This window comes from Panthera onca, chromosome F1 (assembly GCF_046562875.1).
Source record: "Panthera onca isolate mPanOnc1 chromosome F1, mPanOnc1 haplotype 2, whole genome shotgun sequence".
NCBI classification, from domain to species: Eukaryota; Metazoa; Chordata; class Mammalia; order Carnivora; family Felidae; genus Panthera; species Panthera onca.
This window is the reverse complement of record NC_138355.1, coordinates 68,471,583-68,487,881: the sequence shown is the minus strand read 5'-3', so window position 1 is coordinate 68,487,881 and position 16,299 is coordinate 68,471,583. Positions and strand designations below refer to the sequence as shown.

At 41.0% G+C, this 16,299-nt stretch overlaps 1 protein-coding gene across 1 annotated transcript; it reads right to left on the bottom strand.

Annotated features, from left to right (window-relative positions):
• Positions 1–891: 891 nt before the first annotated feature.
• On the bottom strand, positions 892–16,232 carry LOC132685866 (olfactory receptor 10T2-like). The gene is given in 7 exon segments (XM_060643241.3): positions 892–1,218; positions 1,221–1,867; positions 1,870–1,976; positions 3,334–3,504; positions 5,434–5,505; positions 10,327–10,575; positions 16,045–16,232. Coding segments are annotated over 7 exon segments (1,761 nt in total).
• Between the last annotated feature and the right edge of the window lie 67 nt (positions 16,233–16,299).

Genomic DNA, 16,299 nt, shown 5'->3' with positions numbered 1-16,299 from the left:
TGTTCCCTGTTTTAATTGTATGATGTAATTTGCACAGTCATACGATTAATGATAAGTGTTTTTCCTTTGGGTGATGAAACACAATTTGAACAAATCAAGAGATTAAAAAAAATTCTTTTAATGTTTATTTATTTTTGAGAGAGAGAGAGAGAGAGAGCATGAGTGGGGCAGGGGCAGAGAGAGAGAGGCAGGCTCCAGGGTCAGAGCTGAGAGCACAGAGCCCGACACGGGGCTGGAACTCATGAAGGGCGAGATCATGACCTGAGCCAAAGTCGAATGCTAGACTGACTGAGCCACCCAGGTGCCCCTGGGAGATTTTTATTCTAGTATGAGTTGGGTCACTGGGCAGAAAAGAAAGGTTTAATTAACAGTAATCAGCTCTCCCAATCAGAAGACAAGCTCTGTGTTCACTAGATAATTCACATACACATAGGGAAATTCAGATGAAAAAAAAATCCAAGGCTCATCAGTTTGAAGAGTTTTAAATACCATCGCAAATTACATGGCTTGAAATAATAGATTTAAAATAATAAAATAAAATAATAGATTTAAAATCAGTTCTATTTAGTATTTGTAGGTCTAATTATTACAAATAAAGTGTTAGGTTCATGTAAGTTTCACGTTATGACCATTGCAGGGTCGGCCAGCTGCAAGATCTGGGCCATTTCCAACTGCGGCCATCTTTCAATTTGAGTATTATCTGCCCTTAGAAAAAATTATGCTTTTTTCTTTTGGCCAAGTGTGAATTTTTTTTTTTAATTATTATTTTTTAACCAGGTGTTGGACAATGTAGCCTGTAGATTCACTCATGTTTTATTTTTTGTTTTTTTTCTGGAATGGGAGCAAAGAAACAGGGAATAGTGGTCCCGGTCCTTGGAAACACTGTCCACGTCAGGACTGGATTGGTAAAAAGACAGAGAAAGCGTCCCGCCTTTGATTTCTCCTGTAACTTCCCTCGTTAATTTTAGGGTTTTTTGTTAGATCACTTTGGTGGCTCCAGGGCTTTCCCAAAAATCTTCTCGGGGCAGACTTCACCTCCTGATTCCTCAGACTGTAGACCAGAGGATTGAGTAGGGGAGTGACCACAGCGTAGGTCACTGCCACCAACTGATCCTTGTCTGAGGCAGACTTGGATCTGGGCCTCAGGTAAGTGATGGAGGCACAGCCGTAGTGCACGAAGACTACCGCGAGGTGGGAGATGCGTGTGGCAAAGGCCTTCCCTTCCCTTCAGCCGAGGGGATCTTCAGGATGGTGTTAACGATGAAGCCACAGGAGATCAGAATCAGCAGGAAAGGCGCCATGATCACCAGAATGCTTCGGCTGAATGGAGCCGGTTCTTTCACCTGGGTGTCTGCACAGGCCAACTTAATGACGGGCGCCATGTCACAGAAATAGCGGTTGACTCTGTTGGGACCACAGAAAGTCATGTCACAGATGAGTTTGGTGGCCAGCAAAGCAATGAAGAAGCCTGTGACTCCGGACAGGGAAACCAGCCCCAACCCTACCCTCTTGTTCATGATGAGTGTGTGGCTCATAGGGTGGCAAATCGCCACCTAACAATCGTACCCCATCGCAGCGATGAGAAAGCAATTGGTGCAGGCAAAGCCAAGGAAGAAGAAGAGCTGCGTGGCACAGGCCACAGAGGAGATGCCCTTGGTGGCTGAGAGCAGGTGGGCCAGCAGCTGAGGGATGATGCCAAGAGTGTCGCAGGATTTGGAGAAGGAAAGGATGAACAGGAACCCATACGTGGGAGGGTGTAGGGTCCTGCTGCAGCAGATGACAGCCATGGTGGTGGCATCGGCCAACAGGATGGTCACGTACAGGAGAAGAAAGAGGACAGACAGCAGCAGTTGGAGTGCCCCCAGCTAGAAAAGCCCACCAGGGTGAACTGGGTAACCACGGTGGTCCTGTTGAAGCCTTGCGTCTGGATGACTTCCTTCTGTGAATGAGTTTGGGAGAGACAAAATGATAACCATCTGTGTAATAAGAACATTCTCCCAGTGCCTTCACTTTCAGTATCATATTTCCCGGCTCAGAATATTGATGGATCCCTCTCTCTCTCTCTCTCTCTCTCTCTCAACAAAGATATTCCTTTTGACAATTTTTAGAAGAAATTTTTAATCTCCAGTAATGGGAGAATGATTATATTAGAGAAATACACAACAGTTAAAAGAACCAACCACAGAAGCAAGTTTGATATTTCCAAAGGCTATATGAGGTTACGAGAACATTCTCCTACTGTAAGAGAAAAAGCAAGATATGAAGCCGTATTTATAATAAGATTAGAGGTGATTTGGGTTTGCTTTCTATTTTTATGTTTTCCAAATATTTAACGAGAAACATATTTTAACTTGATGATTCTAAATATACTTCACTTTTATGTAGCCCAGAATATTTCCACCTCTTTTTGGCTACTGTCCAAACAGAAATAAGAATAATTTGCTACTTCTGAATGTGGTGCTATTATTTTTCCTAAATAAAAAATGGCTTTTAGGGGCGCCTGGGTGGCTCAGTCGGTTAAGCATCCGACTTCGGCTCGGGTCATGATCTTGTGGTCTGTGAGTTCAAGCCCCGCGTCGGGCTCTGTGCTGACAGCTCAGAGCCTGGAGCCTGCTTGGGATTCTGTGTCTCCCTCTCTTTCTGCCCCTCGCCCACTCATGCTCTGTCTCTCTCTCTCTCTGTCAAAAATAAATAAATATTAAAAAAATGGCTTTTGAAATATCTACATATCTAAATTATGCATGTAATTTATAACATCTGCCAGTGCACATGATTATTGGTAGCCGTCGTAATGGATGGCCTGTCCTCTGACAACAGGCAGTCGTCGTAGATGGCCTGCTAGGAAGGGGGCAAGCAAGAAAGCATGTCGGTGACCAAATACAATCAGCAGATGGGTGCAATGATAAAGGCAAACATTATTATTATTATTTTAAGTTCAAGAGCAATTCCTGGTGGAGAAGAGTCTGAAAATCCAACTCATCATTCGATCTCCATCAGAAGGCACCTTGGGGAGTTGGGAATGGGGGTGGGGAGGTGAGGGGAAGGCAGATTTCTCTTGCTGTGATGAGGAAATGCATTTCCCCTGTTCCCGTTGAACGCGGCTGTTTACGGCACTTTCGTTATCAGAGGCAGAGCAGTGACCTCACAGGCCCTGGTTTCCTTCAGGCGACGGACCATCTCTCCAGTGCTCTCTCCACATCACACCCTTGGAGATCTTTCTACCGGCGCATGGTTGAGTTAAGACAGCCCCTATTTCACACTGCAGTAACATCCAGAGCCCCAATCATCCCACTTTCAGAACCAGTTCAGAAATTCAGGAGAAACCAGGTTTACGCGTACCCCTCGGCATCTCTCAGCTTGTTGGCCTCTCCAACGGCTGTGCGTGGAAGGAGTGGCTTCACCTGATGCACTTGTACAGGTTCATTCTTTATCATCTCTGCCGAGGCTCCTTCGCTTAGGTGGTTCCACCCACCTGCCGTCAGGACCATTCCCCTTCGTGTGGCACTTTGCAGAAAACAAGAGGGTTTCACGTAAGCCTCACCACCCGGGAGACAGCACAAGTGTCTTTGTGTCCTTGTTACAGGCCACGTGAGTGCACGAAGTGCTTTCTCCTGAGCAGAGTAACCTGGAAGGATCCTCATCTTTGCACTTACGGTGTTAAATTGAACTCATCTCCTATGTTTGGCTGGCTCTATAGATTATTAGCTTCTGTTTACAGGCCGGGATGACTTTTTTTATTAATAGCTGAATCCCTAGCATAAAGTGTGTGTCATAGGCTCAACATTTTTTGTCTGAATCGAATAGAAAACAGCTAAATAAGATGCTCGAGTAGTAGGGTCAGTGGCAAAATTTAAATCTTTGAACTTCTAATCGACTTTCTCCTCTCTGTATCTTATGCCACTGCCATTTTATGTCAGAATCTGCCCCCCACTTTTTCCACGGGACTAAAGCAAGCATGATCCCATGCTGCTCACTCAAGTAAAACTCCTTTTGCCATTTCTGACTTTTCTGGAATAATCTGATTGTAATTTTCAAATTTTCTTCAATTATCAAATTTTATATTTTTATAAAATATATTATTTTTAATAAATAATATATATATTATTTTTTAAAAATAATATATATTATTTTAAAATATATATTTTATATTTTAAATAAAATATATTTATTTTTTAAAATATATTTGTTTTTGAGACAGAGAGAGAGAGAGAGAGAGAGCGCAAGCAGGGGAGGGGCAGAGAGAGAGGGAGACACAGAATCTGGAGCAGGCTCCAGGCTCTGAGCTGTTGACACAGCCCGATGCGGGGCTCGAACTCACAGACCTCGAGATCATGACCTGAGCTGAAGTCGGAAGCTTAACCGACTGAGCCACCCAGGTGCCCCTAACCTATTGTTCTCTGCATTCAAATCCCTATCGTGTCTCACATTCTCCAATAAACCTTCCCTATTAGAATCCACATAGATACTTTTCCTCTTCATAACATTTAGAGATTTTGAAATCATACTTGTATGTTGAATAAGTTGGATATTATCTTGTAGTTCTATCTATCTATCTATGTATCATCTATCGAGTAGTACTATATACTATACATATAGATTATTATATATACCATATATTCTAGACTAAATACTACATATTATATAGTACATTATACTATATTTTATATATAGTATAGAGTATATAGAGAATATAGTATAATACTACATATAGCATAGGATGTATATAGAACATAGTACATAATACCACATAGAGTAGAGAATATATATAGTTTATAGTAACACACACACATTCACATACACACCTTCTATACGCTGTTTCTTTGAGGCAGGGGCCATGGCGATGTCTTCTGAATGGTCTGTAGCACCCACCACACTGCAGGGCACATAACAGGCTCTACAAACAAAAGCTTAATAAGTGATGACATGGCTTAATTCTCCTTTTGTTTCTGAGCTTTCTCACAGACTGTGATTTTATTTCCCCTAGAATGTGCTCTCTGCTCTTCTATTATAACCTATATCATTCCTAAGTTTTCTATTATTCTCCAAGTCACCTTTTTTTTTAAAAAAAATCAAAATCTATGCTGATGCACTTTCCTGCCCTGCCTCTGTCACTTGTCTTGCTTCGTTTCTCGGCATTTCAATTTGATGGGAAATGTGCTATGTGTGCATATGTGTTTCTGTGTGTGTGTGCATGCACACGCCATCAGAGTGGATGCTTCCTTCATTTCAAGAAAAAAAGCAAATCAAGTTTTACTTTGGTGCAGAATCTTTTCCATAATAATAAAAAATTATTGTGCAAATCCATTCAAATTTGAAATCCTTGGTGGAAAATGTTTCCTTCTTCAGACAGTAACTGACACAGAAGATCCACTTACCCACTTATGTTCAAGTGATCAAGAAAGTTGACATAAGACTTTGAGTTTCATGGCTCACAGTCTTGTAGGTTTTTCGAATGTTGAAAAAGGCAGCAGTAGAAGGTCACTTGTAAAAGCCATGATGTCCGTCCTGAAAGAAGAAGCAATTGGGAAAAAAATGCCCTGAAACATTTCATAAAGTGTTAATCTAGACACTTAGATGTCCAAACCTTTTTGAGTCTTAAATAAAGAGGTTGAAAATAGCCCATTCTATATTCATATGTCAATTCAGATTCTATAATTAAGTTGGAGAATATTCACAACCTTCTGGGATTCTAAGGACTAGGGTCCTCTAGGTCTTAAGGGGAGCTAATGGGAGAAAGAAAACAAATGGCTGAACTTACACAAGGGCATCTTATCTGATACAGAAGAGAATAATTCAGATTGCAAAAAACGTTCCCACTCTGTAAAGCACTAAAATGGCAAATAAGTATCCTTTTAGCATGGGAGGAGTTTAGTTACTCTCTGACAAAAAGGTTACAAAACACTGAGATGTCAAGAGAAAGCAAGTTTTCCAACCCCATGAAGACTGATTTGATAAAGTGTAAGAGGTAAAGGCAGGGGTTGGTGATTATGTGGAAAATCTCCATCTCCCTTCTCTACTCAAAGCCTGAATAAAAGTCAGACAACTGGGTTTTTAAATGACCTTCAGGGAATTATTGCAAGGGAAAGACTTTTATTCAGCAACCACTCATGGAGCAACCACTCATATGTGTGGTGTTTTGGAAGGCATAACATTAGGCATCACAGTGATTCAAAGATAAATAGATCACACCGATCGTTCTAATTTAGCAGGAAGACGAATACAAACATAACAAGAGGCGTGCTAAAGCATGTGCCAGTGGACATCAGGACGGCTAGAAAGATGACAAGGTCCCAGTGAAGACCCACGAACACAATCAGGGCTGAGATTCATCCCATGACTTCATGAACAAAAACACTGGGAGTAGGAAAGCTAACTGGAAACTACTGCATGTCTCATGCCAGGACGTTCAAGGGAAAACAAGTGAGGAGGAAGGCTGAGCACCCCTATTTCTGGTAGTAGCCAGTCTGGACATTCCAGCAAATCATCCTTCCGAAAACAACTAAAATGCCGGGGGAATATTTAAAACATATATATAAATATGTTGACAAGCTGACAGCATAGCAGGAACTTTTCAGATCAAAATCTGAAACAAAGCAAGCATCTAGAAAGATGAGTGGCATGTTGGAAGTTCCTTCCACACTGAAGACTTTGACTTATCTGGAAGGAATGACAAACCCACGACGCCGATTTGAGGGAATCAGAGGAGGAAGATGTTTGCAATTAAAGTCCAGTGCCCACCAAATGTGAGTCAAAAAATAGATCTTCTAGGGGCGCCTGGATGGCGCAGTCGGTTAAGCGTCCGACTTCAGCCAGGTCACGATCTCGCGGTCCGTGAGTTCGAGCCCCGCGTCGGGCTCTGGGCTGATGGCTCGGAGCCTGGAGCCTGTTTCCGATTCTGTGTCTCCCTCTCTCTCTGCCCCTCCCCCGTTCATGCTCTGTCTCTCTCTGTCCCAAAAATAAATAAAAAACGTTGAAAAAAAAAAAATTAAAAAAATAGATCTTCTACTTTAAGCTCTGACTCTGAAGGATGGTGCCTTAGGATAAGCATGAAGCACAACTAAGCCTGCCCCTCAACTCACTGTTCAGAGACACTAATGGCAAAGTTGCCCCCAGGCTGACCAAAGACATGGGACAGGGTGGGGGAAAATAAATCCATTTCAGAGAGGTTGTGAGCAGTAGGCCTTCATTCTGATTTGCAGTTCAAGTTTGCATCTCTGCTTGGTCTAAGAAATTTGAGCCCTGAATTTAATTTACAGTGGATCTAAACTGGTTGTCCTTCTAAAGATCTGCCGGACAGAAATACAGATTACCTCTGGAGAAAGGAAACCTGCTTGGCTTCTACATAAGAACAAAATAGAAAGTATAAAAATAAAAACAAGAAGAAAAACATCTCTTCACACGTGGCACGATGGTCTACATAGAAAATCCCAAAGATTAGATCCAAAAACCCCTGAAAGTAACAGATGAGATTAAAGCAAGATGCAGGATAAAGAGTTAATACACAAAAGTCCGTCTTATGAAATTATAAAAATACTGATGAAAGAAATAGAAGATTTCAATCAATGGAAAAAGAGTCCATGTTCATGGATAGGAAGACACAGTATTGTTAAGATGTTAGCTCTCCCCAACTTGATCTATAAATTCAAGGCAATCCCAATCAAAATCATAGCAACTTATTTTAGGTATATCAAGAAACTGACTATAAAGTTTATATGGAAAGGCTAAAGACCCAGGATAGCCAACACGGTATTGCATGTTAAGTACACTTTCTAGTTTCTATATCTGTTGTTTTAACATTTGGGGCCTTGACCAGGGAGAGACTGCCCTCCTAGGGTTAAAGGCTTCCAATTCCTGGAGATAACAGATGACTTTACTTAGAGCATGCCTTTCATGTGCAAAGAGTCTAGGGCCCTTACTCTCAAAATGTCTGCTTTTTCAGGCTTTACATCATTTCCCTTTGCTGGTTATCCCAAGGCCATGTTTCAGACAACTAGGGATGGCCCCACACTCAGGAGCTCCCTGAAATTATCAACTGGCCAGTCCTAAACCTGCTTAGCCTGCTTACCCTGCCTTGCCCTTTCCTTCCCATGAAAACCAAATAAAAAGGTGGTGGGGGGGTGGGAAGGGAGCTCTTTCTCATTTCCCCTTGTCCTCTCTGCCTGTGACCCAACTCAGTGTTCCTTGGTGTATTGACCTGAATGGCATGGTGTAACTCCCCACCCCTACCCCCATCATAGGAATTGTAATAAACTATCTTTTCAATGGCAATTACCTCCTGATCTGTTGGTCTATCCGAATAAAAATGAATCTACATTTTAAAACACGTTAAAAGAGAGCAATCAAGTTGGAGGACTGATGCTACCTGACTTCAAGACTTACTATAAAGTAACAGTAATCAAGAAGGCATGGTCTTGGTGAAGGAATAAATAAGTAGAAAAAGAAAGAAGCTATCCTATCATGAAAAGACATTGAAGAACCTTAAATGCGTATTGCTAAGTGAAAAAAGCCAGTCTGCAAAGGCTACATACTGTGTAACTTCCACTACCTGACACTCTGGGTAAAACCAAATTATAGAGACAGTGAAACGATTGGTGGTTGTCCGGGGTTCAGGGAAGGTAGAGAGGGATAAAGAGTTGGAGTCTTAGGGATTTTTAGGGGGCTGAAACTATTCTCTGTGGTATTACAATGGTGGATGTGAGACATTATGCATTTGTGGAAACCTATAGAACCTAATGTGTTGATATTAGTTCAACAAATCCGGCAGATGTGGGCTGCCTGGGTGGCTCGGTCAGTCAAGCATCTGATTCTTGATTTCAGCTTGGGTCATGATTTCACGGTTCCATGCTGTCAGTGAAGAGCCTGCCTGGGATTCCCTCTCTCTCTCTCAAAATAACCAAACATTAAAAAAACCCTAAATTTGACAAATGTAGTCCAATATTTCAAGATGTTAGTCATAGGGGATGCTGGGTATATTGGTTGGGGAGGGTACAGACGGGAACTCTGTGTTTTTATGCATTATTTTCTGTAAAGCTAAAGATACTCTGAAAAGATAAAAACATCAAATTCTCACACATGATATCCGGAGAAATTAACCAGACACACATAATTTCATTGTATAATGACCAAAAAAGGGTGAAAATTATGGTGATAGAAGCCAGGGTAAAGGTTAGGTTTGGGCGATAATGCCTGGGAAGAGTCATAATGGAGCCTTATGAAGTTCTCACGATAATTTATTTATCTGGTGTGTTTAATTAATTAATTAAAACATTTTTTTTAATGTTTATTTTTGAAAGAGAGACAGAGTGAGAGGCGGAGGGGCAGAGAGAGAAGGAGTCACAGAATCCAAAGCAGGCTCCAGGCTCCGAGCTGTCAGCACAGAGCCTGATGCGGGGCTTGAACTCACGGAGTGTAAGATCATGACCCGAGCTGAAGTCGGACACTTAACCGACTGAGCCACCCAGGCGCCCCTGGTGTGTTTAATTTATAAAAACTCCTCAAACTATATAACTTCTGATCTGTGCACTTTATGCTTTAAAACATCTACTTTAGTTAACAAAAGCAAAATAAGAGTTCCTCTTCTGGGAATAATAGATGAGGAAATTTTGACTCAACCCACCCACCAGGAATAACCAGAAAAGCTACAAGAAAATATTGGAGAAAAATTGGTTTGAAGACGTCAGGACCCTAAGGAGCAGAATCCAGGAAAAGCAAGAAACCTGGAGAGATTGTTCTAGTACATGGGGAGCATCCACTCGCCAGAGAACCTGGCAGTTTTGGAAGAGACTACCAAAAAGTCAAGAGATTGAGACCCATGGAGTTGGAGGACAAAAGACCACAATGGAGTGGTGAGCTGGTGAACTCCCCAAGCGTTTCAGTTGAGACCCACAAGAGGAACATAATAGGAATGAGGCAAAGAAGAAATAAACCACCAGCCTTCTCAGAGCCTGAGTCCAGTTTCAAAGAGCCTCAAATCCTGGCAGACCTGAATGAACCAAGACTTCACCTAATATCTGCCCTCCATTAGTTTCTACTCTGACCAGTAGATCATAGTGGCATTCTGAGTCTCTCGGGATGTGCCTAAGCGTACGGACGGTATCTAAGAACCTCCACAAGGTCTGAATGTTTTCCTTTATCCAGTGCACAGGCACTTTGGTAAGTGGTGGAGATCTCTCTGGGAATTACTGGGTCAAGATTTTCAGGATACAATTGTGGCCATGTTGTGCGTCTTTCCTCAAAATTATCCATCTTCTTTTACAATCAAGGAGTTTCAGGCTTGGGAATTGGTGTCGTACTGAAATTTAGGTAAGAGGCTATGAATTACCATACTGGTAACTTGCACAGCCATCCATCAGACATAGACTACGATCAAACAGTTTATCGATTGGCTGCTCATCTATTTTATTGTCAGAAATCCCATGGTCAACTGGCCGTTTCCACAGATCTTTGCAGTTCATAACACTAATCATCATCACATGCTTCAGTTTATATTGTTCATTGTCCACATTGTATCTCTGACAGTTTTGTGTGACCCCCAGGCTTCCACTCTCCAGAGCACTATTACCCATCACCTCTAGTCTATAATAGCAATCACCACAGAACTCTTTAAGGATGTTTATATTCACTACTGCATTCTGTAAATGCAACCAGGTCCCCTGGGTGTTGGTGGTTAGTGTTGTATATGGCAGTTTTCTATAGTGTTTCTATCCCAACACATTCATTTCCCGGAGCTTTTGGATTCATTATGGTGTGTTACAAAAACTGTGCCCTTTCCAATGTATTAACCATATGTCAATATTTAGTTCAGGCTTCAATTAGTTATTCTAGCAGACAATGCCTTTTCTGGAGGCATGAGTCCACCTATTAAATTCTGAATCCCAGTTGAGTGCTCCTGTATCGACAAATGTAACAAGATTGAAATTGATGTGTCTTCCCCTTTGGTCTAAGATCTTCATAGTTCTTTTTTTGCATAGGGACATGGCCTCCTCACCCCCACTGATACAAATTGGCAGGACTGATAGGTTTTTGTTTTTTCTGTTTAAGCTACCTCAGAGCTGGCCTTCCACCCTTCTATCCAGGTCGCGTTGTGATCTTGATCCTGTTGGGGGCCTGTTAGGTGAAGGGGCAACTAGCCCAGGTGCAACCACAGAGTCTTTTATGCAAAGGACGGTTGATTCCCTTAGATGTGTGGGGGTTGGGGTGGTATCTTCTTCAACAGACAAGGGTGGTTCAGGGGAACTGGAGAATCAAGACCTCGGCCTCACTTAGGTCATCTGAAATGTATTCATCCCACGTCTCATGTCTCATTTAGCATAAGAGCTCTCGTCAGGTTTATGTTTAAAAGCTAAATACACATCCAGACTGCGGACTTCACCCTCCGTGATGGCTGTTGTAAGACTCCAGATGATGTGGCCTCCTTCAAATTTGTTAAGAGGGCGTTCTGATTTTCCACGTCTTTTAACTTGTCTATTCATTACTCATAACTTTGTCTGTGTTCACTCACTCTCTATCATTGTAAGAATACCAGGAGCTTAAAAATATAGTCACTGTGACTGGCATGCCATCTGAGCCAAAGCACATGACTGCCTGATGCTGTGGTCTTCCTCCACAGTTCAAACTATGCCACACTGATGCTTATCCGAGCATGAACTCATCCCTTTTCACACTAGTAAGGAGGTTATCTGTGTCTTCTTAGATAGATAAGTAACTTCATCCTGGAAACCCATGTTTTTTAGTCATCTCCGTTCCTAGTCATTGCATCAGTCAAGGTCCCAACGGAAAATAAATGGCACATTAAAACTGAGGAAGTTCGAAGCATAGGAGAATTGCATAGACAACGGAGTTACTTGGGATTAGCGGCATCCTAGTTTTGATGTCCTTCATACTTTTATCCAATTACTGTAATTGATAAGTCAGTTTTCTGGGGAAGAAGGTAGGGTCAAAGATCTGGAGTGAATGGGTGTATTTTGAACATCAGCATGATATTAATTCCTGTTCTTGACAAGGGGAAGAATAACAAAAGAAAATATAACGAAAGAAAATTTCAGATCATTATCTTCACCACAGATTTTGCTTTCCACGTAACGGTATTAAACGCCTTGGTGCATAGCCATTGGATCCGCAGTGCTCCCTGTGGGGAAAGTGTACTTAGCTGTCTCATTGACATCAAGCTTGACCATGAGACTTGCTTTAGCTAGGAAACGTAAAAGCTGGCGTGGACCACATTTTAGCAGAAGCTTTAAGAACTACGGCATAGATCTACCTGCCTCTTTCCCTTCCACAACAGGAATGGCTGGCCACAGATAAGGGCAATTTCTTCAGCCTGGATTGCAGAAAAGAGGAAACAGAGCCTGATATAGAAGTGGAACCAATTGGTATCCAAACACACCAGGCTCAAGAAAGAAACCTTTGAAGTTGTCAACCACTTAGAATTTAGAAATGTCTATTATTATGGCACAACTTAGCAAAATTTGGCTAATATGACGCAAAAGAAATACTCAAGGCTTACAAAGACCAAACAAAGAAATATAGTGCTAGTTGTATTAAAACGTGATATTTAGGCTCTATGGCAAAAAACATTACCAATGATAAAGGAGTTTGGTTTATTTTATATATATATATATATATATATATATATATATATATACACACACACATATATATGTATATATATATATATATATATATAATATGGTTTAATTCATTATTAGGAAGCTACCATAATTTGAATATATATACATATTTATAATATTTATGTAACATGTATATAAATATTAATAGACTTAAGGGAAGAAACAGAAAATCCACAGTCATTGTGGGGAGTTTAATACCCCTTTCTTGGTAAGTCATATAAAAAGTAGAGTACAGATTAGTAAGGACACAGAAACACTGAACAATGTTAAAGCTTTTTATTTAGGAAAAAATAGCAAAATCCTTCATTTAACAATTGCAGAATGTATATCTACACACTGGACAATAAAGAAAATTTCAACTCACATCAAAGGATTAAAAGCACATACAGCATGCTTTTATTTATTTATTTATTTATTATTTTTTAAGATATAATTTATTATCAAATTGGCTACCATACAGTGTGTAAAGTGTGCTCTTGGTCTTGGGGTTCGATTCCCGTGGTTCAGCCCTTACATTCAACACCCAGTGCTCATCCCAACAAGTGCCCTCCTCAATGCCCATCACCCATTTTCCCCTGTCCCCCATCAACCCTCAGTTTGTTCTCTGTATTTAAGCGTCTCTTATGGTTTGCCTCCCTCCCTCTCTGTTTGTAACTATTTTTTTCCCCTTCCCTTTCCCCATGGTCTTCTGTTAAGTTTCTCAGTATCCACATAGGAGTGAAAACATATGGTATCTGTCTTTCTCTGACTGACTTATGTCACCCAGCATAATAGCTTCCAGTTCTATCCACGTTGCTGCAGGTGGCATGATTTCATTCTTTCTCATTGCCGAGTAGTGTTCCATTGTATATATAAATCAGATCCTCTTTATCCATTCGGCAGTTGATGGACATTTGGGCTCCTTCCATAATTTGGCTTTTGCTGAAAGCGCTGCCCTTCAAATCAGCACTCCTATACCCTTTGGATAAATTCCTAGTAGTGCTACTGCTGAGTCATAGGGTAGTTCTATTTTTAATCTTTTGAGGAACCTCCACACTCTTTTCCAGAGCGGCTGCACCAGTTTGCATTCCCACCAACAGTGCAAGAGGGTTCCCATTACATAGAGCATACTTTTAGCCTACAGTGCCCATATCAATAACAACGCCAAAAACATAAAGCCCACAAAGATCAGGGATGTTTCTTCACTTTGCTTCTGATCCATATCTGGTCCTAGAAGCATGCATGGCACATAGCAATCAATAAATATTTCCTGAATAAACAAATAAATACAAAGTATAGCTAGAAAATCCCCCATATGTTGGGAATTTAGGTAGTATACATAACTGCTAGTTAAAGAATTCTCTAGTGAGAAAATATTTTTAAAATATTGCATCTGAGAGCTTGTGAGATTCAGCTACCATAGCACTTAGAAGGGAATCGACAGCCATAAATACCTACAACAGGAAGGAAGAAGGACTGAAAGCTACTTGCACAGCCTTGAAATCACGTATTAGAGAAAAGATCTAAAAATAAACATTAGAGGAAAGAAAGGTTACAGTCAAAGTAGGAATTGAAATAGGTGAAACAGAAGAGAAACTTAATATATAGACAATTAGCAAAGTCAAAAATTGTTCCTCTGAGCAAAACCGATGTGATAAATCTCCAGTAAGCCTGATCAGAAAAAGACAAATTCAATATACATTATTAGAATTGATAAAGGGGATATGACCACAGATGATGTGGGGAATAATATGTTCATAAAAGCACACTGGGGAGAGTGTGATACCTACATCTATAAAAGTTAGATGAAAATCAATGACGTCTCAGTAAAATAAACCTTCACATGATCCATTCTGGAAGATACGAGTGTTTACTTAAACATTAAACAATTGAATCATTTATAAGCCATTCAATAAAGAAATATCCAGGCCCAGATGGCCTCCACAATTTCAATGACTCACATGAAGACACAATACTCCCCAAGTCATTTTGTGAGGCCAGTGTCATCTTGATATCAAAACTCAATGATAGATCATATAATGCCAAATGGAACTCCTAAGAGAAGTGGAAATTCATACTTGTGTATATAGATGCACACGCACATACATGCATGCATTCACCAGCATGGGCACACACACATGCATGCACACACACACACAGGAGCACATAATGAATATTAGCACATGTTTTAAAAGATAAAACAAAATGACCTCCACTGAGTTTAGCCCCAAAATGCAAGGGGCTCTTTTTTGACATTAGGAAAATTGTAATAAAATTTCCCACTTTAACCAATTAAAGAAGGACAATAATATAATCATTCAAAAAAAAAAAAAAAACAAAAAAACTTGTATCAAATGAGAAAGAGAAAGCTATCTCTTAATCTGGTAAAGTTTATACACAAAGAAACTAGAGAAAATTTCAAATTTAATAGCGACACGTTGGAAGTTGTTCCTTTGAGATAAATACCAATAGCCCATCCATCTCACTTCTATTCAGTGTTTCACAGGAGGCTCCAGAGAGTAGAATAAAAGGATAAAAAAAAAAAAAAAAGATTGGGAAAGAAGAATCAAATTGTCTTTACTTGCAAATGATGTTATTATGTGTGTAGGAGTGCAAAAGAATTTACAAGAATTTATTTGATGTAATCACAATATTTAGCAGTTCTGTTAAACTTTAAAACGTTGCATTACAGATCTCGTGCATTTCCAAACATTGCAACAAAGGATTTGGAAAAAAAAAAAAAAAGAAAGAAAGATGCTATGTACAAAATCCTCAACATAGAAATAAGTTTAAAAAATTCATATGCCAGACTTCTGTAGGGGGCAATTACGAAATCTCATCATGAGCCATTAGAGAAGGAGCTACATAAAGGAAGGCAGGGCAGACCCGGTGCACGTGAGGACACAGCACCTGAGTCAAGCCTATTTCCTATCAACGGGTGACAGGTGGGTTCATGCCGTGACGCGTAGGGCAGATGGTTAATATGTGTAGAGTAATTCCCACAGCGTTTATACAGAATGCACTATATTTAGGCATTGTTATAACCTTATATTTATTAATGCAATATAATCCTCACAGTAGTTGATCGTACAAATAATATCATGTCACAATTTAACGGATGAGGAAGGCGATGAACAGAAAGATGAAGTAATTTGCCTACGGTCACACGGCTGCGAGTGAAGGAGCTGGACACAGTGAGGCTACGAATCCACGCCCTGACCCAGTGCACTGTTCCCCCTTCGCGCGCGCGAGAAGAAAACCAAAGAAAAAGGAAAGTATGAGCTAGTGAGACAGCGCAAGATTGCGAACAAGCACAAGAATAGTCAACCTCTAGGCGGAAAAGGCCAGCAGCAGAACAGGACATGAGTAATAGCAACGATATAGACTAAACATCTTCTGCCTTTTACTGGCGAAAGTAGCAGCTGCTACTTTTCACTTCCGGCCTTGACTCTCGCGTGTTGCTGGGGGTGGGGCCAGGTGACACTTCTCTGGAGTCAGTCTGGCATCAGCTCCCTCAGACCTCGATGACCCTGTTCCTGCACTCCGCAGCCCGGCTGCAGGAACCCCGGCCACTCTGGGGGTGCGGGGCGTGCAGAACACCGGCTGTCGTCTGCTGGCTGCCATGGGTCAGGAGATTACGAACAACTTCGGCCTTGTCGTCTCACGTAATCCTCGTGACCGTCCTCGGTGC